Source organism: Typha angustifolia, chromosome 6 (assembly GCF_048772165.1).
Source record: "Typha angustifolia cultivar Huaian chromosome 6, ASM4877216v1, whole genome shotgun sequence".
Classification (NCBI taxonomy): Eukaryota; Viridiplantae; Streptophyta; class Magnoliopsida; order Poales; family Typhaceae; genus Typha; species Typha angustifolia.
Genome location: NC_133244.1, coordinates 7,114,659 through 7,138,441, shown reverse-complemented (window position 1 = coordinate 7,138,441; position 23,783 = coordinate 7,114,659). Strand labels below are relative to the sequence as shown.

The 23,783-nt window shown below is 35.7% G+C and overlaps 4 protein-coding genes and 1 non-coding gene across 8 annotated transcripts; 2 read left to right on the top strand and 3 right to left on the bottom strand.

Moving 5' to 3' along the window:
• Positions 1-62: 62 nt before the first annotated feature.
• On the bottom strand, positions 63-4,522 carry LOC140760829 (uncharacterized). The gene is made up of 7 exons (XM_073097858.1): positions 4,284-4,522; positions 4,061-4,100; positions 3,905-3,973; positions 3,219-3,378; positions 2,037-2,310; positions 1,057-1,301; positions 63-385 (listed from the first exon to the last, which is right to left on the bottom strand). The coding sequence occupies exons 1-6, from the start codon at positions 4,341-4,343 to the stop codon at positions 1,110-1,112; spliced, it is 795 nt and encodes a 264-aa protein (XP_072953959.1). The 5' UTR covers positions 4,344-4,522; the 3' UTR covers positions 63-385; positions 1,057-1,109.
• Positions 4,523-4,970: 448 nt separating this feature from the next.
• Positions 4,971-9,271, top strand: LOC140761118 (uracil phosphoribosyltransferase-like). Its single transcript, XM_073098316.1, has 11 exons — positions 4,971-5,302; positions 5,397-5,475; positions 5,719-5,777; positions 6,622-6,699; positions 6,794-6,875; positions 6,994-7,042; positions 8,040-8,101; positions 8,454-8,521; positions 8,603-8,658; positions 8,739-8,786; positions 8,949-9,271. The coding sequence occupies exons 1-11, from the start codon at positions 5,051-5,053 to the stop codon at positions 8,998-9,000; spliced, it is 885 nt and encodes a 294-aa protein (XP_072954417.1). The 5' UTR covers positions 4,971-5,050; the 3' UTR covers positions 9,001-9,271.
• LOC140761119 (PRA1 family protein A1-like) lies at positions 8,631-12,982 on the bottom strand. Of its 3 annotated transcripts, XR_012104544.1 has the most exons (9): positions 12,707-12,981; positions 12,423-12,463; positions 12,262-12,340; positions 11,226-11,312; positions 11,046-11,134; positions 10,877-10,948; positions 10,655-10,783; positions 9,921-10,004; positions 8,631-8,752 (listed from the first exon to the last, which is right to left on the bottom strand). XR_012104544.1 is itself a non-coding variant. In XM_073098317.1 (8 exons), exons 1-7 carry the CDS (start codon positions 12,862-12,864, stop codon positions 10,680-10,682), a joined length of 630 nt encoding a protein of 209 aa, XP_072954418.1. In that variant the 5' UTR covers positions 12,865-12,981; the 3' UTR covers positions 9,783-10,004; positions 10,655-10,679. The 3 variants fall into 3 exon arrangements, 2 of the variants coding, with proteins under 2 accessions (XP_072954418.1, XP_072954419.1); XM_073098317.1 differs by lacking the exon at positions 8,631-8,752 and having other exon boundaries at positions 9,783-10,004; XM_073098318.1 differs by lacking the exons at positions 8,631-8,752; positions 9,921-10,004 and adding an exon at positions 10,046-10,490 and having other exon boundaries at positions 12,707-12,982.
• Positions 12,983-13,438: 456 nt separating this feature from the next.
• TRNAV-CAC (transfer RNA valine (anticodon CAC)) lies at positions 13,439-13,512 on the bottom strand. Its single transcript has one exon. It is a non-coding gene; the product is annotated as a tRNA-Val (tRNA).
• A 1,039-nt stretch (positions 13,513-14,551) lies between these two features.
• Positions 14,552-23,508, top strand: LOC140761214 (delta-1-pyrroline-5-carboxylate synthase 1-like). Of its 2 annotated transcripts, none has more exons than XM_073098462.1 (21): positions 14,552-14,843; positions 15,573-15,644; positions 15,758-15,861; positions 15,995-16,097; positions 16,213-16,374; positions 16,959-17,236; positions 17,967-18,117; positions 18,320-18,484; positions 18,666-18,743; positions 18,847-18,936; positions 19,107-19,193; positions 19,308-19,394; positions 19,470-19,566; positions 19,721-19,824; positions 20,480-20,555; positions 21,311-21,461; positions 21,647-21,715; positions 21,908-21,974; positions 22,051-22,121; positions 22,620-22,723; positions 22,841-23,185. In XM_073098462.1, the coding sequence occupies exons 1-20, from the start codon at positions 14,784-14,786 to the stop codon at positions 22,693-22,695; spliced, it is 2,148 nt and encodes a 715-aa protein (XP_072954563.1). In that variant the 5' UTR covers positions 14,552-14,783; the 3' UTR covers positions 22,696-22,723; positions 22,841-23,185. The 2 variants fall into 2 exon arrangements, with proteins under 2 accessions (XP_072954563.1, XP_072954562.1); XM_073098461.1 differs by lacking the exon at positions 22,841-23,185 and adding an exon at positions 23,213-23,508 and having other exon boundaries at positions 14,554-14,843.
• The last annotated feature ends 275 nt before the right edge of the window (positions 23,509-23,783 follow it).

The following is a 23,783-nucleotide window of genomic DNA, read 5'->3' as shown; positions in this document are numbered from 1 at the left end:
GGTAGAGAAAAGAGCACGCGGTGAGTACTCCATGGAATATAATTTCTAAGAAAAATATCAGGTAATATCAATCAAAGGTTTTCTTATAGATGGAAACAAACGGCAACATTCCAGCAAAAAGAAAAGTACAAAGCTCCAAAACTCATCAACAGAAACGTTAAAGTTCATCTTGCATGATTAATGGCTCAATGCACACGATATCAGAAACAGCAGACACAAGCAACTTGAAAATTATTCCAGCACGACTTCATATAGCATTTTACAGACTCGCCATCATCTCGTGGCCAATCTTCCGGGTCACTATGTCAACTAAAACACATCACCTGATATTGTCAAATAGTGTCTCAGGGGAATGATGTAAAACACGTATAACCTCCAGATTCATCTGTAGAAAGACAAGCTAAAGACCATCAGCCAATATTGAATTAACACATACAAAATTTCTTGGTTATCTTTTACTCCATGTGATCTATTCATAGATATCTTTATAAAATACACCGTGTTATTCTCAGGTAGTATCACAATAATAACAGCAATGTGCTTGAAGATGCTAGTGCCTTTTACAGACCCTAAACTAACAAAATTAACATCTGCAAAAGTTTAAAATCAAAAGAGAAATAATTTATCAAAAAGTCTTCTTTCATTCCTTTCTAGGACTTGAACTTAATGAAATGACTTTCACCGCACCGTACAGTTTGTCAAAAAAAAGATGATATATGTGCAATTAGCTCAGGTGATTCAAAACCGCTGACATATGTGGAATTCCAGTTTGACTCTAGACATAGCCTATATTAAACCTAGATTTCTCATATTTGAGTAGTAGCAAGAAAGTCTACAAAGGGTTGCTATTTTCCATTAGTTATGATTCTCACATCTTCAACACATTTGAAGTTACTGGATCCTTCAATTATTAGCATTTCTCATTTTCCTCAGATGTAGACATGTAGTGCATCCATATTCTAAAGAAACATAACATGTCATGGCTCATGAAATAAACTGACAGATTAAAGACTACATTAAGTGCAGATTATGACATTATGTTATTCTGAAGCGTACCTATATACCTACAGATCAGAAGCTGCATCTGAGCTAACATTTCCCATGCCACCTTAAGCGAAAAAGAAAATCTTTATGAAAAGAGCTAAAGTAAATTGCAACACCAGGGCACTGACAACTAAAGCCACCATATCAGTGCCCTCAGTGTAGGCCTTTAAGTTCAGTGCAATGAACCAAGATGAAGCAGAGCCGGCAAGAAGTATGATGATCCAGCGGAAGATCTCAACAGGAACAATCAACAACAACTGCAGTATGGTTTGAAAGATCTCTAGTTAGCTGATGATAAAAAAGTTCCTTGTCCACATGAAAGATAATCAGCATAGTGCAACGGATGGTGTATGTTATATTGCAATTTCATTTCAAACAAGGTAAATTTCCACTACTCATTGAAATTTGTCACTAAAACTGGAAAGAGAAAGAAAAGTTGCCATAAAATACTTAAACAGACTAACAGAGTAAGATGAAATGGTTGTCAGGCATCTTATACTAATCAAACTTTGATTAACTGAGTTCATTTTGACCCACCAGATATTGATATCACAACAGCGAGAGGAGCAGGATCTGATCATGGTAAAACAAAAACTTGGCATAATTCAGGTGAGATCTACTTGAGTTCCTAGATACAAATAACTTATGAAGAAAGGTGTAGTAGGCAAAAACAATGACAGAAAAACTTCACAAATCCAAGAAGCATTTATCCTTTCTAAATCATACTGCTTTACACTCAACAAGTTTCTCCAACCTTGATCACATTATTTTGGGATTTGCAAATGGAAAGGATCAAGTAGAGGAATTTCTCAACCACCATCATCATCTCCAACATATGTTTTAGTTAGTAATGCCCAAAAACATGCATCTTGACTTGCTCATTTTCTGTCAAACATTAGATAATAAGGCCAAAGAAAAAGGATAGTGATGACTGTCCATTCCCTAGTTGCTCATTTTATATGGACAAAGCAAGAATGGCAAAAGATACTCACGGAGCTTGGAATAAAGATGAACAGAGAATAGCCCCACATACACCAAAGACGCACGAGACTTGCAGGAGATCCAAAATACTGAAGCAAGAAGTAAAATATAGCAGGTACAGCGATAGCATATCCATATATGACACATGCTGCCCAATTTACATAGTTGACATCAAAGTTCCAGGAATAGTTTGGATCACTTCTTTTTTGCATCAAATAAGTGGCAGAATTTCCAAAGGCAGAAAGCACGAATATCAACGTAGTAGATATCCAAACAAGGCCATATCTGTGAATGTTCCTATAGTTAGTCATCTAACTGATGCAATAAAGCACCAAAACAAGATTGTCAGAAATTTAGCAAGTAAATAAAGATAAAGTTATTGATAACTCCCAGTTAACCAATTAAACAAATATAATATATGTCAAATCCTCCATGTGCAAGTTAATAAATAATAATCCAGTACATCATGTAAAATCTAGATTGAAAAGGTACACACACATATGACAATGCTAAGAATATCATGATAATACATGTTAACGTTGATTCATAAGCATCCATTATCTCATAGAAGAGAAAACACAATACTGTAAACTGCACCTGTTTCAAGTCTTTACTTTGCTTGAAAGTTATGACCTCATGCAGTATCACAGGAAGCAAATGTCAATCTTCTGAGAATTACAAGTCCAGTTATGTTAAGGTGGTTCAATATGCATATTAAAGATAAGACACCGATCAGCAAATAGCTAAACCATGTAAAAAGTAAATGGTCTTCTGAAGTGCTTCCTAAGTGGAGATAACTTTAATTATCTGCATCGATGATAATGTCAAACCAAAGAAGGCCAAATCTTGCATTCAAATATAGTAGTTCAGCTGGACTTCAGATTTTGCAAGAAGAAAGTTAAGCAAAAGTTGTTTAATTGACATAATATGATAGATTATTGTATCTAATTCTCCTTTAGTTTCATTCAAGTACTTAAACTAGAAGACGAAAAAAAATTGAAGGAAGATTAAGATCCTGAACATCCAATTACCAGGTGAAATACTTGCTAATTTGTTGTGAAAAAAACAGTCACAAAGAGTGGAAGTTAGGATAAAAGAAAAGAAAGCTAACACCCATATATAGGAATTGTTGGTACCTATATCTTCAGAGAAGAAAAGAAGCCAGCAATAAATTACAATAAGGAACAACTTACAAATCAGGATTGCTGTCAATCTTCCTGAAAAAACCATCCATGGGATACACTGAACAGATGAGTCTATCAACCACGATATCAGTGTCAACATTGAAATATGGGCTGTACGATGAAACACTAAAGAATCCTTTCCAATTTGTTGTGGTTTGTGCATCTCCATCTGTAATAACAGTAGAAACTTGCATATGAACAATAGGTACTGAAAATAACAGTAGCAACTAGATAACCATTATCCTATCATTTTGAATCGCCACAACAGCCAACAAAAGTTTCTCCATTTGATTCTTGAAGCTGAAAGAAGTAAATAAGACAATAGCAAACTAACCAATTTTTTTTGGAATAAAGTTAGGATAGGCTACATAGACCAGACTGCAATTTCAGTGGAAAATAACATGACAAACAAGGTTTCTGAGAAGGAAATAAGTCGTCTAACCAAGCATAAAGAAGGAAATTTTAGATATAATGTTCAACTCAAACTAATTTAACACCATCAGGCTCTATCACTGTTGTAAAATCCTATTAGCTCACCTTGAATAAATGTTGTGACATATGATAATCTAACCTTATGTAGTAAGGAACTGGTTATCAGAAATTTTGCAGGTTTCATCTTGACTTATACTTCACATGCCTAACACAATCAGCATTCCCAAAATCAAAATATGAACTAAAAATAACATTGCAATTACCAGCTGGACTTCCAGGTGTTTGATAACCTCCATTAGTGGGCGGAAAGATTTGCAAATTGGATGTCGACGCTGCGCAAATAGAAAACAAATATTAAAACAATTCAAGTAATTTCTATGAAACTTTACGAACAGAGCAGATTCGAGTCAGCTAATCACCGTCGCTAGCAGTGGGCCTTTTCTCTTCAGGAACCGCAGCCTATCCAAAAATCACATCAAGAAAGTCAACCCTAAGTAGATTTTAATGCAAAAGAGCATCCAGCAAGCAATTCATACGATTTAAAGCAAGATCAAAGAGGCAATTGGATACATCAGCAACTTAAGTACAAGAGAATTCGAGCTTCCATTAATGACGAAATGGGAGAAAGGGGAAAGATCGTACCGGAACAGAACCTAGCAAATGGCTGGTGGGAAGACTGGTGTAACCTTCCTCCATTGGCATCGTAATCTAAGCACTACAAAAGCTAGATCGCCATGTTTGGATCCCAATTCCAAGCCAAATCGGAGCCTTTCGTCTTTCCCAATAAACCCTATTTCGGAAGAGAGCTCTGGGATCTCTATGTAGAGTCGTAGACCGGTCCTCCCGACGTGCAAAGTACGATGAGATTTTTAGTTGGGTATTCTTCTTTGGTTTTTTTTTTTCATGTACACCCTTTTAATATCTTATTTATGTAAATACTCCTATAAAAACAGATATTTTTACGTTTTTTAAGTGGATAACTCTTGGGAAAAAAACCTCCTAAAAATTTGTATTTTTTTATCTGGACACCACTCAAATTAATTGCACTAAATTAATTAATTTAACTATAAAATGATAAAACACTCTCTTTTTTATGCATATTTATAATTTTGTCCGTAAGTTATTGAGTTATCAAAAAAATATATATATATATAAAATTATATAAGAAACTTTCGACGGTTATGCAGGTAAAGAAAAAAATAATTTTACTTAATTTCATCACCATTTTTCATATATGCCCCTGATTTTTTTTTATCGCATACATTCCTAAATCAAAATGAATTGGGCCAGCCCGGCCTGTTAACACCCTTTATTGTACAGAAACCACTTGCATCGATCTCCTCCCCGGATTGCAGTTACTTTTGTCACTTCCCAAATCCCACCTCTCTCTCTCTCTCCGGATTATTCCGATGGCGGCAGCATTGAGATCACTGCATCGCCCTCCCGATACGCCGCAATTATCGGCGACGCTTTCCCCCCGTCACCCCCTTATCTCATCCATAAGTATTCCCGCAATTAACCCACGGTTCTCTCTTATCTCAAACCCTAACAAGCTCGCCATTTCTCCCAAACCCAAGTCGACGACCGCGTGGCGAAGAGAAACACTCGCCGCCGCCGCCGCCGTAATGGATTCGAATGACGTTTCGGATGATAGGATGCTGGTAGGCAATCTACATTCTTATGCCATCGTTGGATTTGGTGGATATTTTTTTTTAATCTCTTTTGTTCTTATTTTAGTTTGATATTGGAGTGTAGGTTATGGTTCCGCCGCATCCGTTGATCAAGCATTGGATCTCTGTTCTTAGGAACGAGCAGACTCCTTGTACTATTTTTAGTAAGTGGCTCATTTGACTACGATGTGCTCGATAGATTTAGTTCGTGAAAACGTGCAGGATTGGCCTATATTTAATATGTTTAGTTTCTTGTGCATGCCTTTTGTTGTCGTTGTTGTAATGTTAACTTCTCTTTTTTAGATATTTCGAATCCATGAGCAGATGTTAGTGTTCTCATCTCAATCTTTACTTCAGTGCGAGATTACTAGTTCTTTGTTATGAACATCTTTTTATTTTTATTGTAGAGAATGCGATGGCAGAGCTCGGGAGATTGCTCATATACGAAGCTTCAAGAGACTGGTTGGTGAGTTGGATTTACCCTATAGGCACTCATCTCGTTGACATTATTGTAACTGTTAGTATTGTGGTGTATGATTTGGGTATACATTTGCTGATATTTTTAATAAGGATTGAAACTTATATAATATGAGTTCGACCTACGGCAGCATCTAACCTACAATGCACGAAAAGAAGTATTCTGTACTCCAAGCAAGACAATGATCCAAGCAAATCACTTGCATTATCTAGCATGAAGCTTTTGATGGTTTAACTACATACTAGTTATCAAGATCAACAAATAGGCACCTATCCAATAGGAAGATGCTATATTTAGTAGGGAAATAATATTTCCTTACACAAAAATTGAGGCGACAATGGCAATCATTTCCTGTTTGAAAAAAAATCTCATTCTGAAATCTGTATGTGTAAATGGACTGATTGGCCCGCTGATCTTAGGGCCATATTTCTTTGTACAAAGATCGGTTGGCAATCATATCTATGATCTGGAAGATATATTTACCGAAGAGTTCTTGATCAGTCAGTTTCTGAAAAAAATTAATTATCTTAAATGAGTAGCTGGCCTAGCATCTATATAACAACTAACTGTTGTCCTTTCCCCTTGCTCGAAATAAAGCTGAGTGGTATATAGTTGAGAAATGCTAGAATTTCTCTGAAACCTTATAATCTTAATCACTATTTACCAACATCTTATTTTGTTTTCATATTTTTGACAGAATTGGTATCTTGTTGGATCCCATCTGGATGGGAGGCTCATGCATTTGGATGCCCTTGTTACAGAATTAGTAGCTTGATTGTTATATCTTTCTGATTTTTGACTGTCAATTAATGTGATTCTTAAATACTTGCAGCCTACAATAACTGGAGAGATTCAGTCGCCGATGGGGGTTGCTAATGTTGAATTTATTGATCCACGGGAGCCTGTGGCGGTATGCTATACTCATCATTGTTGAGCAATAGAGTGTAGACAATTCATTCAGGATATCGATAAAGTCCATTGTTAATTGTTCTTTCACCTAGCAGATTGTTCCCATATTGAGAGCTGGTCTTGCTTTAGCTGAACATGCTGGATCTGTTTTGCCTGCAACCAGAACATACCACTTGGGTAAGCATTGATCCATCATTGGCTGAAATGAGAATGAAAAATTTTGTGCACTTTCAAGCTGTGTAGTTGAGATAGACATTTTCCGCTATAGTAACATTTCCTTTTCATGTAAATGAAGGCATGCGTAGGGATGAGACAACACTGCAACCATCTGTATATTTGAACAAGTGCGTCCTTATCTTATTGTGTTTTCTTATGTATCCAGAAGTCTAGGCATTTTTATCTATTTTGTTATGGTTCTTTTTCCCCGCCTATTTTGGTATAATTAGTTCAGTATGATAAAATCTTGGTAGCTGTTCTTGATACCTCTGTGTACAACTACTATATATATTAGAAAATCAAAAGGATTTTATGTTGATCTTGGTTTTGGTAACTGTGCCTTAGTTATAGGTGTGTACCATGGATATTGGATGAATTTGACTAGCCTTATTCATTATATGGATTGAAAACCAAAACTTTGAATCTTAACCATTTCGTCTATGCTGACCAACAGCCATTTCATCTTTTGTGTAAGTTTTGTAGATTTGGCTGCTTATGTCTTATAAAATGTTGTAAGTTGTTCTTGGATTTCCATGCTTAATAGTTAATAGTTACTTCTTTTGTCCTTTAAGATGATAATATCCTAAATAATACCATAAATGAACTCTGTGTGAATTGTTGCAGACTGACTTTTCTTATTTGTTTAAACTGAAGGCGTTTGGTCATATGTAATACTTACCTTGGTGGCATCGAGTAACTGAAAACATGAAACGTAATAAAAACTATTTGATTCATGTTGGATTTCTTCTTCAGTTACTGAATACTGATAATGTCTGATTTTATGCAACTTCTTTCCACAGATTTTGCTTAGGTTTTAATTCAAGAATCGATTACAGTTTGTTCATGGACTTTTGGGAATCTCTGTTTGCTAACTTGAAGAGACTACTTAGTTAAAAAAATTTAAGTATAAAATACAGAGTTAGACAGTGCTGCAATCTTTTTGCTGGCAGGAGTTGCTGAATGCTAGTTATATTTTGGTGATTGGATTATCTTTAGCTTTACTATTCCTATCTGCAAGTAGAAAAAGTTATGATCTCTGTACATGCTTGCGTCTTGAAATCTGTGGATCATGTTTACCAATGTATGAAAGTGTGCTAAATGATATTTTCTACCTGTCAAGTGCAGCTTACCTGAAAAGTTTCCAGAGGGATCTCGTGTTCTAGTTGTTGATCCTATGCTCGCAACTGGTAATGCCTTCATGAAATTAAATCCTTGGTTAACTCAAATATTTAGCTTGCCTCGATACTTTCATCAATAAGCGCATTTTGACTTTGAGTCTTAAGGAGAATGCCACTTGCCATTTCAAAGCAGATATATCTCTGCTGCCATTTGGTGTCTCTCTAAGTCAGCAGTTATAGGTTCTGTTCATTTTGTTAAATAAAATGTTGATTTTACGAAAGGTCAAACTAGGAGGGGAAAAACTCTTTCTTGATCGACATTTATATAACCAGCTTCCTGTCAATTATATTGTACAGTTCAACTTAATCCGCATTATCAAATTTACCAATTGGTCTCCTCCGTGCTTAACCTCTATTTTAGGTGGTACAATTGTTGCCGCAATTGACTTGTTGAAGGAGCGTGGAGTTGACAACAAGCAAATAAAAGTTGTCAGTGGCCTTAAACTTTATCCTTCCGTTTTTTCTGTCTTCAACTTCAGCTAGCTTAAATCTAAATGTCTGCTCATGCAGATATCTGCTGTTGCTGCACCTCCAGCTCTTCAGAAGCTGGGAAAGAAGTTCCAGGGGTGAGTGGAGTGGAGGTACATTTCTTCCCGAATCACTACATTGTTTTTGCTAACTAATTCCTGTCCTGCTTTCTTCTCAGGCTTCATGTTTACACTGGAATGATAGATCCAATAGTGAATGAGAAAGGGTAATGTTCTGATAATCCATAGCATAACTCATGCATATGAAAGTTAATCTATACATCGATGCACACACAGTAACAAGTAACCACTACATGTAGGAATTATGCATTGGCATCCACATTTATTATGGTTGGTTCCACGCCTGCACTAACTACCTGTGTTATCAGGTTCATAGTACCAGGTTTAGGAGACGCTGGTGACCGCAGCTTTGATACCTGATACTAATGCCCTTTCTTTAAAATCTTGCTATTACAACCGTCCGATTAGTGCTGTTTTATGTTGAGTTCATCTTCCATGTGGCGGCCTTTTTGAGAATTAGTTGTTCCTATACTTGGCAACTTTGTAAGGTTGCCAGCTTTGTATCTAATCATTTAAGAAGGTTGTTCATATTCTAGTAAATTCAGAACACTTGGTATGAGGAGACCTAATACTTGTATCTTATTTCTTCTGGTAGAAATTCACAAGCAACTTTATACTGCTGATTTGCTTAGATGTCATGCTCTGCAACTGTTATGTACCAATTTAATATTGATGTGCTGACCTGAATTTTTTGAAAATTAAATAGTAACTACAAACAAAGTCCTCTTAAACAAGCGGTGTCCAATTTTTTACGATCTTAAGCAAGTCATTCCAGTAGTGTGCGTGGGAATATAATTAGATTTCAGTTGCATAGCATACTCTGCAGACCCATGGTGTTGGTGGGCTACTTATCTTATTGTAATTATATCTTGGAGGTCATTGCATCAAGACTCAGGATGATGTGCAACCCGAACGAGGGCAAAAATCAGTAAATTCCCACCAAACAAATCCCTTTGAATAAAGAGAGACCAAAAAGGATTCCTGATACCTCAGGATCCAACCAGATCTACACTCAATCACATATCCCTAATCACATGGTGCAAATACTTATAGGAGAGTTTGATTGCATCCTCACCTATGCATTTGGACATATTGAAAGCAGGGTAATTCGCTCATGTAATAATCCTTGGGAAATCAAGTCGTGTGCAATCATGAATCATCATTGAACTTGAACTTACTACTTAATCACAATCTTTACTAGTATAGAGTTGAAAAGTTCAGCAATTGACAATTGATTGCTATCATTCCGCATACAAGAGCTGAAGAAGTAGCATATCAACCTGAAAAGAATGATAACTTCTGCGTCTCATGATACTCCAGCAAATTACGATTTATCATGTATACCACAATTTTCAAGTACATCCCTGAAAAAGAAAAAGTATCATTAATATTATATGACGAGGAGTCCTCTCTTGTAGATATAAAGACCTATATGAGCACAAAAAAGGCCAAGAATTTCATATTAAATACTCGACGGACCTAATATCAACAACACATAAGCTTGTTGAAAAACACACGCACAAAGACAATCAATTTTGTGGTACAATAAGCCTAGGTAGATCTAACTATCAGTATATGAATCTAAACTCTCAAGATGGTAAATCACACTGGCTCCACAATGAGCCTCCAAATGCATTGGCTTTGGAATGACCAAGGTCGCCTCACATTCTTCTCACTTGATCCACCCAAATCAGACATAATCCCAAACTCACATATAATCAAATTCCCTAAATCCCACTGTTTTATTTTCCACAATCAGCCAAACATTTAAAACTTTACTTCTGAAGTAGCCACATGTCACAGAAGATGTAGCAAATGTCCAACTGACCCATTCATGATGCTGAAAATTACTGTAATTGACATAAAGGGATCATAATTAGAAAAGGCTATGATGCCTCAAACATACTCAAAAAGCCTGCCAAAGGGACATGTCTCAGACATGATTCATCCACAGTATTTTCATATTATAGGAGTATGTACATTAAAATAAAGAGTCAGGGTGAGAGCTACTTACAAGATATAACTTCAGAAGGATATCACTACAGTTCACTGTAATTGCGCCATACTGCTCGAAACTCCTCTCTAAATGTGTTCAAACGTGCTTTCAAATTTGGCGTTCTAAAGCTGGCATGAAGCAGAGTTGCTGCAGGAAAGAAAAGGAATAACACAAGAATGTATCAAAACTTAAAAAAATATTAAAGTTAATCTAATAAGAAAAATGCACTTTTTTCCATACCGAGCAGACCAATAACAAGTGCCCAAAGAACAGTCAGAAGGCTACAGGAGGTCAACCAGACAATACAACTAGCTGTCCACGATCCATCACAAGTCAGTTCTTTTCTTATTCAGTAACTAATAAGGACTTCCTGTAAACTGTTAGAATCAAAATGTGGTAATAGGATAACCTGCAGAAAATATCAAGACAAACACCCAACGAGGTCGTCCACATATGTAAATAGCCCGTCTGGTAGCTGGCCGTCCACGAATAACAGGCCTGATTACAATGATGCCATTAGCAAATTTAGTTAGTGCCATCATGCAAAACATGTGCAGCAAGTAGATCAATCAAAAAATAAGCATCTCACACTATAGGTGGCCTCATCTTTGCAGCTAAATGTGGAGAAAACTGTCTGACAGTCCTTGTAACTTTCTCATTGAAAGTAACTGCAAAGCTGTGCAATACAAACTTCAAGAAACATAGGTGGGAAATAATTACAAGCATTCATTCAACCAGATATAATACAACAGAGCAATGAAACAAGCACTGTATCCAACATCATCATTCAAAACTGCTTTTTAAGAGTTCAGGGAAATGGGGAATAATTAGGAGTCATGGATCACTAATAAAAACAACTTAACAATCAATGTTCATGGATATGAAGGTTAGAATATTTCATAAGAATATTACTAATAACTTCCTCCATCAATTACTTCAATAGATTTCTCACTTGACTTGTCCTAATGTCATGCTTCCTCAACGGTTGTGTGCCACATCTCAGGGGTGTTATATCTGTATGTGCTGCTTGCTCCCAGTCTTGTTTACAATGCTCTAAGACAATTTATCATCTTGACCAGTACTGCAGCACATGTACAATTTCCAACAAATTTCCTAGAGTAGAGATCATAATAGACCTAATAGCCACACAAACATAATTTCTCCTGGATTGCTAATAATTGTATTAGTGCAGTCTATAATAACAAAAAAGTAAAATAAAAATGATAGTATGTATGTTGAGCTAAATTCCCCTGATGGACACATCAGATACTGCGATTGAAAGAAACATAAGATACGTTGCTATACAGCTCATAGTCAGATTGTGAATAATCGCCAGTAGAGGTCAAACTTCTTCTAATTTGTGAACGTGAGTAAATTCCAAACAGACAGAAAATATATGAGAAAGCTTGTATTTTACTTTACCAACTATATAGAAGTGAAGCCATCAAAGTTTTAGTTGCTTACAGATGAACATCAATTCATACTAAATATCGACCAGTAAGTTTGTATAACAGGTAAGGAGTTTCCCATATCATTAGCAAAAATCAAGTTTCACTCAGAACCCTAAATTTCTAACAACATTAACACAGCATCATCCTAAAGCAATGAAACTAAAAAAAGATTACCTGTCATTTAGGAATGCAATACTAAGTCCTGTCAACATAGCTGCAACAATAGCAAGTGGCCTCCGAAGAAATCCCAACCCTGCAGAAGAAAGCATATCTAAGCTACCAAGCTAAAAACAATCAACGCTATACCACTAAGAACGCATTGACGATCAACATACCTAGAATAAATACGACCATGATGAAATAGTTCGTCCTGTAGCTGCAACAAAGAGACCAAAAGAACTAATAATTATAAATAATAACAATAATAACTAGTAGACATCTCGGAAATGCTATATTCTGCTTCAAAATTCTTCAATTCTAGCATTACATATATGCGCAACAATTTCTGTAATAAACCCAATTTATTGGCAGATCGGCGCATACTCCGTGAGTTACACGACAAATTAATACGAGAATTGGTCCACAAGGTGAAGAGTTAGATGAATCTTGTCGTACTCACTAGTAGAGATTGCATTTGAGGCGGCTGTTCCATTTGGAATATGATCTCGGGGCGGTGAATCGGGAGAAGAACTCGGAGATCGGGCGCGGTGGAGTGGACCAATCAACTTCGCGAAGGGCGTCGATCAAATCCTCGGTCGTCACGTTGCCCCAATCCATCTCGATCTCGTCTCCAGTAATCTCTCGCTCGAACCCTAGGAAATGGTGCTAGTTATGATAGATTATTTCCCCGTCTCGAAGACGTTTGCGAGGAAAGCTACCTATATTTCTCGTCCGTAGAAGGATACGATATATCCTACAATGTCTATATGGCGAAATTTTTAAAAGAAGCCCTCGAACTATATTTCATTTTTATATTTAACCTTTTTATGACACTCATAATAATATAAAAACTTTTGGAACGTCCTTTCTGTTAATTTAATTTGTTAAAAATATAAAAAATAAAGATAATAAATAATAATTATAAATATAAAGTTTTTTCTGGTCACATGATTACTTTAAAATGCTCTGAAAAATTATTTTACTTTTATTTAAAAGGTTAAAATTAAATAAATATTTAATTTTTTTAAGTTCGTCATAAAGAAATGAAGGAATTACGTAATTAAAGATGTCAAATTATTATAGCAATAAATCATAGGTACATGAAGATGTGCAAAGCTTTAAGAATTCTACTAGGTGTTTAGTAAAGAAAATTAATAAAAGGGTAAATATTAATGCGAGTTAAAACATTAATTGTCTGAGCCCGGGTTCGAACCGGGGACCTCTAGTGTGTGAGACTAGCGTGATAACCAACTACACCACCCAGACTGTTTGAAGATTTTATATTTAACATTTAAAATTTTTATTTTCTGCATGGATCTCTTTTACAGTTAAAATAACCGTCAGAATTTACATAATTTAGACATAAAAAATAATAAAACTATCCTTATTATAATTTTCATAAAATTTCTTAATATTTCTTTATTAAATTATTGGGACTTTAACTTGAAAAATAACCCGGCGACATATTTGTTGAAAGGTATACATATAAATACTAATTTAGAATAACATAAAAATAAACAAGAGATTTTTTAAAAAATATACATGCAAAAAAATAACCTAAATAAACTTTGTACTAGTTGAGGTTTTCTTTATTGTTGATCGATTCCACTGTGCAGGCATGGACAACAAAACTTTTTGACCTAATCTATCATAAGAGCCGTTGGCTAGCAGATTAGCATCACTAATTAGATATTATATTCTAATTATTTTAAATCAAATAATAAATATATTTATGCTTCCCGAGAAGAGAGGGTTTATTGTATTGTCTGAATATTCCTTAAATATTCTAAAGAATGGCTGTTAAATTGATAAATATATCTATCTAAGATGACCAAATAACCTTCTTTTTGAAGTTTATAATACTTATAACTCTCTAAACTGTTGCCTTTATTTTTATTTTTTGATGCACATGGCCCTCCAAAGTAATAAAAATATCTCTCAACCTCATAATAGTATTTAATGGAAAACATTAAAGTATTATTTCACTGTTAAATTTTCTGTAAAATAAAAATTAGTCGCATAATATTTACATAATACTTTTTAATAGACAAATCAAATAAATAAATAATAGAGAGAATTTTTAGAGATTTTATTTATTGTCAAGAGGGTCGGTGTGTAAAATAAATAAATTAATAAGCTTTATATAAAAATGGGCAGCATTCCAAGTGATCTATGTGTAATTATCGTTAAAAAAAATCCTATATTTAACAAGTTTTTAATGACATCATATATATATATATATATATATATATATTCTTACTCGGTTACTCTGAATTCCAGGAATCGAGTCACGGGCTCATTGGTAAAAAAAGAAAGAGAAAAAACCCCTTCTTTGGCCTTTTGTGGGGGAGAAAACGAGAAAGTGATCAGTCTCGTTGGATATCGAGATCCGTAACCATCTCTTTGATTTGTACTCACCTGCGAGCAGCCCAAGGCCCCAAACTCCGTGCGCTAGCGCTCTCCTTAGCCGTCACTCCTCTTCTTTGTAAACCAGGGAGATAAACAAGACAGAGAAGGAGAGTAGAGAGGCGAGACGAATGTCCGCCATGGATCCAACTCGAGCTTTTGTCAAAGATGTGAAACGAATTGTTATTAAAGTGCGGTTCTGTATCTCTCTACTTCCTGCTTATTTCTCATGAGTTCGTAGATTTCTTCTTCGTTTTGTTTTTTCCCTCCCTGAAGATTTAGTTCGTTCTGCTACTTACTTGACACTAAAGGCCGGATTTTTTTTTCTTTTGAAATAGCTAGCTTTCTTTAAGAATTTGGTTCTTTTATTTGATGTTGCCAATGTTGCAGGGTTATTGCAAGTAACTGCACTAATTTCTCCTCGTTTCTTTTCGTGCTGTTGTGCTTGATGAATTTTTAGGTGCAATGGAACTAGGAAATATGTGCTATGTTATTTACTTCTTTTTTTTCTAATTTATGCTGAAATGGGGTTTAATCTGCTAAATTTGGGATAAGAAGAGAAGATTTTGATTGCGATCAAATTGATTTACGTTTCTTTCTTTATTTATATTATTTGTTCCAGATTTAAATGTGATTTGATGTTCTAATAGACAACATGCGGGGAAAGAAGCTTGAGAGCTACTTAGGAAATACATTGATTAACTTTGGATCCATTTTGATCTATTTTTATTTAAATGCGATTTGATGTTCTAATAGACAACATGCGGGGAAAGAAGCTTGAGAGCTACTTAGGAAATACATTGATTAACCTTGGATCCATTTTGAACTATTTTTTTCTCCATTAGGAACCATTTGCGCGTAATTGAATATTTATCATCGACATATTTGGCAAATAATCTGTTGTTTTTTATGACGCATAGGTGGGGACAGCTGTTGTAACTAGAACAGAGGGAAGACTGGCTCTTGGGAGACTTGGAGCTCTATGTGAGCAGGTATTCGCCAGAAAGAAAAAATTCTAGTGTTTTTAGAGATTCTTTTCAAGATCCTGCTTTTAATTACAGGATTGAATCTTTTAGTTTTCTCCTAATTAGGATGAAATATGCAGGTTAAAGAACTAAATTCTCGAGGCTTTGAGGTAATTTTGGTTACTTCAGGTGCTGTTGGTGTTGGACGACAGAGGCTTCGATATAGGAGACTTCTCAATAGCAGGTTCAGCACTTTTATTTTTTCTTCCTATTACAAAAGCTAACGTTTGCAAGAACTTGAGTTCATACATGAGAGAAGGCTTTCTTGATATTTATAAATTTTCTTGCTAAACCTATAAAACTGTGAACTGCTCCAGCTTCGCTGATCTGCAAAAGCCACAACTAGAGCTTGATGGAAAGGCATCTGCTGCTGTCGGTCAGAGTGGCTTAATGGCTCTTTATGATACCTTATTTAGTCAGGTTCTCTTTGTGGTTTCTTTTCATATTTCAAAAGATTCTTCCCTAGGATATAATGTGTATTTTAGTACGTCTCCTTAACTTCTCATATATCCCTTATGTGCAATTTGCAATGCAGCTTGATGTGACATCCTCTCAACTTCTTGTGACTGATAGTGATTTCAAGGATTCAGAATTTAGGAGGCAGCTTTCTGATACTGTTAATTCACTGTTAGGCCTTAGAGTTATTCCTGTCTTCAATGAGAATGATGCAATCAGTACTAGAAAAGCCCCATATGAGGTATGTTGTTTGTGATCCTTTGTATGATCTGTGGATCATGTGGACTTGTAGTTAGCTCTGTACTTTCTGAATGGCAATTGACAGCTGAAAAACATTGTTATACATTTTGCATCTGTTGTCTGATAGGTCCTTGTAATTATACACAAACTATGGTAGTAGCACAAGTCTTAAGCTACAAACTATCATGTTTTATTATGCATGCTGCAGCTTATTCTGCCGTATATCAGTCATCAATACTAAATCTTTTTATGCACCTATGAATCAATGATTTGCTTAGTTTCTTATGCATGCCGCAACTTATTCTACTAGTAAGTATGACAAGCTTCACGCTCTTAGTAAAAAAAATCAATCCCATAATCATAAGATTTGTGAAGTGCTAGCAATGAAAAGGGTTGTTGTATCTATTATTTGGATTAATCAATAATAGAGTTCCTTCTAAGAGATTGTCGAGTAACATTTTTGAGCTGCTTGCTGGTTTCTGACTTGCCACTGTATAACTGTCCACTTTCTGAGCTGCTTGTTGGTTGTCTTTTGGACCATTTCAGGATTCTTCTACTTTACCTGATAGCTAGTCCAATTTGCAGGATTCCTCTGGCATCTTCTGGGATAATGATAGCTTAGCAGCTCTATTGGCCCTGGAATTAAAAGCTGATCTTCTTGTTCTGCTCAGTGATGTGGAGGGTCTGTACAGTGGTCCACCTAGTGACCCGCAATCAAAAATTATACACACATACATAAAAGAAAAACATCAAGGAGAGATAACTTTTGGAGACAAGTCCAGGGTTGGAAGAGGAGGTATGACTGCAAAAGTGAAGGCTGCAGTCTATGCTGCATCTGCAGGCACTCCTGTTGTTATCACAAGGTGCCTTAACATCTTCTCCATTGTGAATCTTGCAAACCATATTTCATGACAGTTGTTTGTATTTAATAATACATACATGCAACATGTAATATGGCATGCTGTTAGGCCTAAAGTTACCTTCTAACTCCAGTCCGTCTTACTATTCATTCTTTTTAACCATCTGAAATATAAACATATATACACAATTCAAAGTTTGATATTTCTCAAAAAATTTAACATTAAAGTTTCTAGACATCTCATATATACTAATGCTAGTGTTGAAATCTGGAACATTTGTTAAACTTATCAATAAATAGTAGCTACAGTTAAAAAATATATTCCTGATTTTACTATTAGTAAGAGTTCACATTTCTCATTGGTCATGCGACAATCTTCATCGTATGCTTATTTGCATTGGGTAGTCTGACTTATAGTTTGGTTGCATGAATTGCATCTGCTGCATTGATACGCAGAAGCAGAAGCACTGGAAGTCGGTCTGCATATTGATAATAAGGCTGGCTTCATTTGCTAGAGATATCAATGTGTGATAAATGTGGCCTTGAGATGTTAATGAACCGAAATTTGTTTTAGTCCTCATTCTGAAGTTGCAGTATGTGCAAACTTTATGTCCTAGAGAATTAAAACCTTGGTTAATCATCAAGAAAATTAACTGCTATCTATTCAATCAGCTAGATGTTGTTTCCTGTTGTGGTGAAGTAGGCTAACCTTGTTTTTGCTTTTGCTATTTAAGTGGTTTTGCCACTGATAGCATCATAAAAGTACTTCAAGGAGAGAGAATTGGCACCCTTTTCCATCAGGACGCAAATTCATGGACATTACCTAAGGAAACTAGTGCACGTGAGATGGCTGTTTCAGCAAGAGAATGTTCCAGGCGACTCCAGGTATAGTTCATGAGGTTAAACTGCTGGTATGACATACTCCTTCATCCGACAACTCTTTTGCAATAGTTCATACATTGTTCACTGTTAGCTATTTAGAATCATATCTCCTTTTAATTATTGTTTAACCAGTAAAATAAGAATACTTGGATACAGCTGTTGGATGTCTAGCCTGATTCTTTAGCAATCTTTTTCCCTGTGGTAGAGCATTTCATCTGAGGAGCGCAAGAAAATATTGTTGAACATTGCCGATTCCCTAGAGGCAAATGAGAGATTAATTAGAACTGAAAATGAGGCTGATGTTGCCGCTGCCCAACAAGCTGGATATGAAAAATCTCTCATATCTAGATTAACTTTGAAGCCAGGAAAGGTAAGCCGTCATATTTATATCCTAATTTAGTTTTTGGCATGACTTCCCCTAATCTACTGCTGCTAAGTGTAAGTGGCCATGAGTGGCCATGGAGAAGAACTTATTTGTACTCCACCCTATATATTTCTGCTTTGGTATTTCATTTCATGTCCAACTCAATTTGTTCTTCAACTATTGGCAGATATCAAGCCTTGCAAATTCAATTCGTGTACTTGCTAACATGGATGACCCCATAGGACAGATAATGAATAGAACAGAGGTCAGGGCTCAGGGATCTAGGTTGAAATGTTTTGAAGTGGAACTATAACATTCTAAATCTGTTTATCATCGTGAAATTGTTTTTCATTACCTTGGTTATTCAGCTTGCGGATGAGCTAATCCTGGAAAAGACATCATGCCCCTTGGGTGTTCTGTTGATTGTGTTTGAGTCCCGACCTGATGCATTAGTTCAGGTAAAATAGAGTATCTTCTGTTGAATATTCTGCCCATTTTAATCTGTATATTTATTATCTTGAGGAATGAGTTACCTCCTTTTCAAAAATCCTACTCCTTAGTCCTTTCTAATAGTCATAGTACATCTCTCTCTCTCTCATTTTTGTCATATTTCGGCATTATGGTACAGATTGCATCTTTAGCAGTTCGAAGTGGGAATGGTCTTCTTCTGAAAGGCGGAAAGGAAGCCATGAGGTCAAATGCAATACTCCACAAGGTTTAAATCTTAAAGCCAATTTCACTTATTGTACATAGTAACATAGCTCAAACTTTGTCTGTTACCCTCACAATCTTCTGAATATTATTTGTGGTTTCCATTCTCTCTATCTAGGTCATTACTGGGGCCATTCCAGGCACTGTAGGTGACAAGCTTATTGGTCTTGTGACATCAAGAGATGAAATTCCAGATTTGTTAAAAGTAAGCCGGTATTCTTTTGATGACTATATATTACCAAAATTGCAGAATTTGAATGCATAGTATGATTATCTGCAGCTTGATGATGTGATTGATCTTGTTATCCCAAGAGGAAGCAATAAGCTTGTCTCTCAAATCAAGGCATCAACTAAAATTCCTGTTCTAGGTCATTCAGGTAAGAGGAATTATTCTCACAAATGATATGTCTATTCACCACTTGAACCTTAATTTGTACCATTGCAATATGCTATCCTTTCCCTTTTCTCTTTTGGGCTGCATTTAAAAACTTGAAGTGAAAGTTGACTGAAGTAGCTGAGTCTGCTTTCCAGATGGCATTTGTCATGTTTACATCGACAAATCAGCTGATATGGATATGGCAAAACGCATTGTATTGGATGCAAAAATTGATTATCCTGCAGCGTGCAATGCTATGGTACTTCTCCTGGTCACACTCTAGGGAGATGAAATTTTTTTTTTAAACATATTTATGGCAGTTTGATTTATGGTTTACCTCATCCTTTCATGATATAGGCTTTTGAATTTTCCTTCAATCTTGTAAGAGACAAAATAACCCTGATATTTTTTCTCCATATTTAGTCTTGTCCTAGCTATATCACCTTGAATTTTTGGATAAGAGATACCTCCACTATAGAGTTGTCAATGGGCAGGGCTAGCTTGATTGGCCCGGAGCCTGATCAGAGAAATCCGCCATAGATCTAGGTTGCTGTGAAGTTGGACCAGCTTGCCCAAAAATTGATAGGTTGGCAAATACTAGGTCAGGCATAGAAATGGTATGGCCTTGTCCAGCCTAACTGATGTGAAGTATTAAATTAATAATGGGATGTTGAGCTTGTACAAGACACTTGAGCCTGGCCAAGCTTAACCAAATCATGAACCTCTGAATCAGGGTCTAGCCTTGCCACTAAGCTCCTTACCCTTTGGTACTTCTGTCATAGTTGCAATTCAATATTGATTTTCCTTTGTCCTTTTCCCTAGATTACATCACATGCAGGTGACACAAAATATATTAACTATACTGTTGAGTGTCCTCCCTCAGATCTTAGTTGGTAATGTTCTGATATGTACAGGAAACACTTCTCATTCATAAGAATCTGCTGAAGACAGAGAGCTTTAATGACATACTTTTGGAGCTCAAAACAGAAGGTTTGATTTGCACCTTTTGTGCTTTAAAGTTTATATCATTAACAAATGCTGTAATAGGCAGATGTCCACTGCAAAGTTTGCTGTTAAACAGTAAAGTTATCTTTCTTATATAGCATAAAAGTTTGACACATCAAAATTCAATGGATCATAAAAGGTTTGTATCTTCTGTATGTTGTATGCAGTTTTCATGGACTGTAGATGATAACTAATGCATGCATCATCACACTGGAAGTGATGTTAATTGTGGGTGGAAGGGTTCAAAAAGTTCTTTAGATGTCAGAGTTGATTGTATGTTGATCAAAGTAATTTTGAATATCTAAAAGAAAGAAATCCTGTGCTCGAGGACTAACCACTCAATATGCATTAACATATTTGGAGTAGGATTGAAGTTCTGCATCGATTTTCTAAAGTTTTGACTTCAAGGATTGCAACTTTACAGTAAACATTTGAAACATCTTTCTTTCTTGTTTGTAATTTTTCAAGGCTTCTTTTTTTTTTCATTTTTAGCATGCTTTCGATGTTCACTCTGCAATTAGATTCAGTGAAATTGAAATGAAGTTTTGCATGATTTATTTTTCTGCCTTTGCATCTTGGCTACAAGTACAATAATAAAAACATGCATGTGTGAGTGTGTGTGCATATGCATTGTATAGGTTCAATCCCTACAGCATACAAGCAAGAGTTCACAACCAGACAGCATTTGCTAACAACTTTAATTTCTCTTCGTTCCTTTTCCCATCCAAATCCTGTTGCAGGAGTTGCTCTTTATGCTGGACCCAGAGCAAGTGATGAATTGGGTATTCCTAGGGCAGAATCATTTCATCATGAGTATAACTCAATGGCTTGTACAATCGAAATTGTTGATGATGTACATGCTGCAGTCAACCATATACTTCGTTATGGGAGGTATGCCTAGAACATCTTCAGGTTTTATACTTTTATCTTCTAACATAGTTTAGATAAAGCTATGCTTGGATTTGTTGGTTACTGTCATCTGTAAGACAGGGAAATAAGCAACATTTTATTATTATGTGCAAGATCTAGGTACTACAGTGCAGAGTTATATAATTTAGTTCTTTGGTTACTTTCAGTGCACATACTGATTGCATAGTTGCAGAGGATCTTGAGGTTGCAGGGGTCTTCCTTCATCAAGTTGACAGGTAATTGACTTCTGCATCTTTTTAGAATTTCAATATGCGAGAAGAGGTTGACTTCCTATTTTATAATGATAAATGGAGCTGCAGAGTTTCATCTCTTCAACTAGCTCTTCATTTTGTTTCTTCCATTTATACTTTTATTCCTGTTGAGATAAGAAATATGTGAATGAATTCTCTGTTATTTAATACCAACAGTGCTGCTGTATTTCATAATGCAAGCACAAGGTTCTGTGATGGTGCTCGTTTTGGACTAGGTGCAGAGGTATGTTCTTTGGCTCCACATATCCTAGTGTGCCATTTACTCCATTTGCTAATATTATCTCTCATGGCTTGACTAGGTTGGCATAAGTACAAGTAGGATTCATGCTCGAGGCCCTGTTGGTGTTGAAGGATTGCTAACGACTCGATGGTAAATCTACTTTCCTTACATGGTGATGCGGTAATTTGTGCTACCATGTCAGTGCTTCTTCCACAGCCATTACATTCGGAGCAGCAAATATAGATTAATTGACTTTTACTATTTACTAAATAATACAGAAAAGAAGTGATGACTAAAAGTTGAATTCAACAGTCATGGAGTGAATCCAACTAATTGGAAAGAGCTTAAATGAACTACTTTTTACTATGAATGTCTTGAAAATGAAAATCTGGAACATATTTCTGATCTGTCCTTTGTCATAACCGTTGATTTTACTTTTCGAGAAGTCCTAGTGCATGTAACTCACATCTCAAGACATTCATAGTAACGACATATTGATGAGCATAGGAACCCCAAGGGTTGACATAAACACATACATATAATATAACAATAATTAGCCTTCGTCTACATGATTTTCTCAATTGTTGATGCCTAGTACATTTCCTCCTCTGTTGATTATCTGAATTATGTGATGTTCATTTTTTGTAGGGTCTTAAGAGGTAGTGGACAAGTGGTGAATGGTGACAAAGGGGTCTTGTACACCCACAAAAATCTTCCGCTGTGATAGGAATCAAATCTCTTTGAATCAGATGGTAATTATTTTCTTAAGCTTTATGCTTCCAAATACCATTAGTGACTGTTTCATGTAGCTTTTTATCTGTACTGTGATATACTAGACCTACATTACTTAGTTTAGTTGCTTTTTGCAGACATGGCTTGCTCATCTCAACAACTACATATTACAGAAAATTCCATGTAAACAATCTCCAAACTTAAGTAAAACTTGGATATGTACTTCCAATTGTATATTCATCCACCCTTTCTTGTTTTAAGTGGTAGTTCTTAGTAAATATGTTGTATGTTCAACTAGAAGGCTCCATTTTTCTTCTGAAACTGTCATTTATCCACAATCAAACTTCTGGTTACTTGTGCTCTTTTCTATGCTTCATTAGAAAAACTGTGATAAAAGATAGGACCAACATAGCTGAAAAATGCTGGAGAAAAGGAAGATTGACTTTTAATGCCTATTATCTGCTTGGTTTTGGATTACGTAGACGTTATCTTTCATCTTCTACTTTCAGGCAAAGGGCTGAGGGTTTATTTAGCTGTGGACATGAGAAGGCTGTGGTTCATAATTGATACAAGTGAAAGATATGAATTTCCAAAACATCTATGTTCCGTTCAGTGGAAGTTCATCAAAATTATTGGTTTCTTCAGTCTAGTAGCAATTTTGCTCTTATAGCTTGACCTTTATTACTGAACAAGATTACCTTCTTCAGGTAACTAGTCAATGATGTCCCAAACCTTTTGTTTGTTGCACTATTTATGCTAAGTAGCTCTATAAGATCTGACAAATTAAACTTTTTTGCCTCCACAAGTTCTGGATGAGACTTCTTATGAATGATTTACCTATGTTAATTTTTTTTTCATCTGGGTTGGATCAACCCTTGTATATAGTACATTTGATTTAACAATTCGACGAGTTTGTGATAACTGGAAGATGTTGGCATGATGTTACGATGGGATTGAGAACTGAGGGTCTGATTTATTGACTGTTTACAATTACTAATATAGTCGGATTTAAAGCATTTCCTTGCTTTAGGAGATAGTTCTCAAGTAAAAAGAAAACAATTTAAAAAAAAATTATTACTC

Excerpts from the sequence above, each read along its gene's own strand:
- LOC140761119 (XM_073098318.1), bottom strand. The coding sequence starts at position 12,864 with ATGGATTGGGGCAACGTGACGACCGAGGATTTGATCGACGCCCTTCGC. Across the intron at positions 11,135-11,225 it reads AAGATGAGGCCACCTATAGT|GCCTGTTATTCGTGGACGGC; the intron begins GTGAGATGCTTA and ends CATTGTAATCAG. Across the intron at positions 10,784-10,876 it reads ACTTGTTATTGGTCTGCTCG|CAACTCTGCTTCATGCCAGC; the intron begins GTATGGAAAAAA and ends TCTTTCCTGCAG.
- LOC140761118 (XM_073098316.1), top strand. The coding sequence starts at position 5,051 with ATGGCGGCAGCATTGAGATCACTGCATCGCCCTCCCGATACGCCGCAA. Across the intron at positions 5,476-5,718 it reads GACTCCTTGTACTATTTTTA|AGAATGCGATGGCAGAGCTC; the intron begins GTAAGTGGCTCA and ends TTTTTATTGTAG. Across the intron at positions 6,700-6,793 it reads ATCCACGGGAGCCTGTGGCG|ATTGTTCCCATATTGAGAGC; the intron begins GTATGCTATACT and ends TTCACCTAGCAG.
- LOC140761214 (XM_073098461.1), top strand. The coding sequence starts at position 14,784 with ATGTCCGCCATGGATCCAACTCGAGCTTTTGTCAAAGATGTGAAACGA. Across the intron at positions 17,237-17,966 it reads ACTCCTGTTGTTATCACAAG|TGGTTTTGCCACTGATAGCA; the intron begins GTGCCTTAACAT and ends TTGCTATTTAAG. Across the intron at positions 19,194-19,307 it reads CAAATGCAATACTCCACAAG|GTCATTACTGGGGCCATTCC; the intron begins GTTTAAATCTTA and ends CTCTCTATCTAG.
- LOC140760829 (XM_073097858.1), bottom strand. The coding sequence starts at position 4,343 with ATGCCAATGGAGGAAGGTTACACCAGTCTTCCCACCAGCCATTTGCTA. Across the intron at positions 4,101-4,283 it reads ATTTGCTAGGTTCTGTTCCG|GCTGCGGTTCCTGAAGAGAA; the intron begins GTACGATCTTTC and ends ATTTTTGGATAG. Across the intron at positions 1,302-2,036 it reads TCATCTTTATTCCAAGCTCC|TTGTTGTTGATTGTTCCTGT; the intron begins GTGAGTATCTTT and ends ACCATACTGCAG.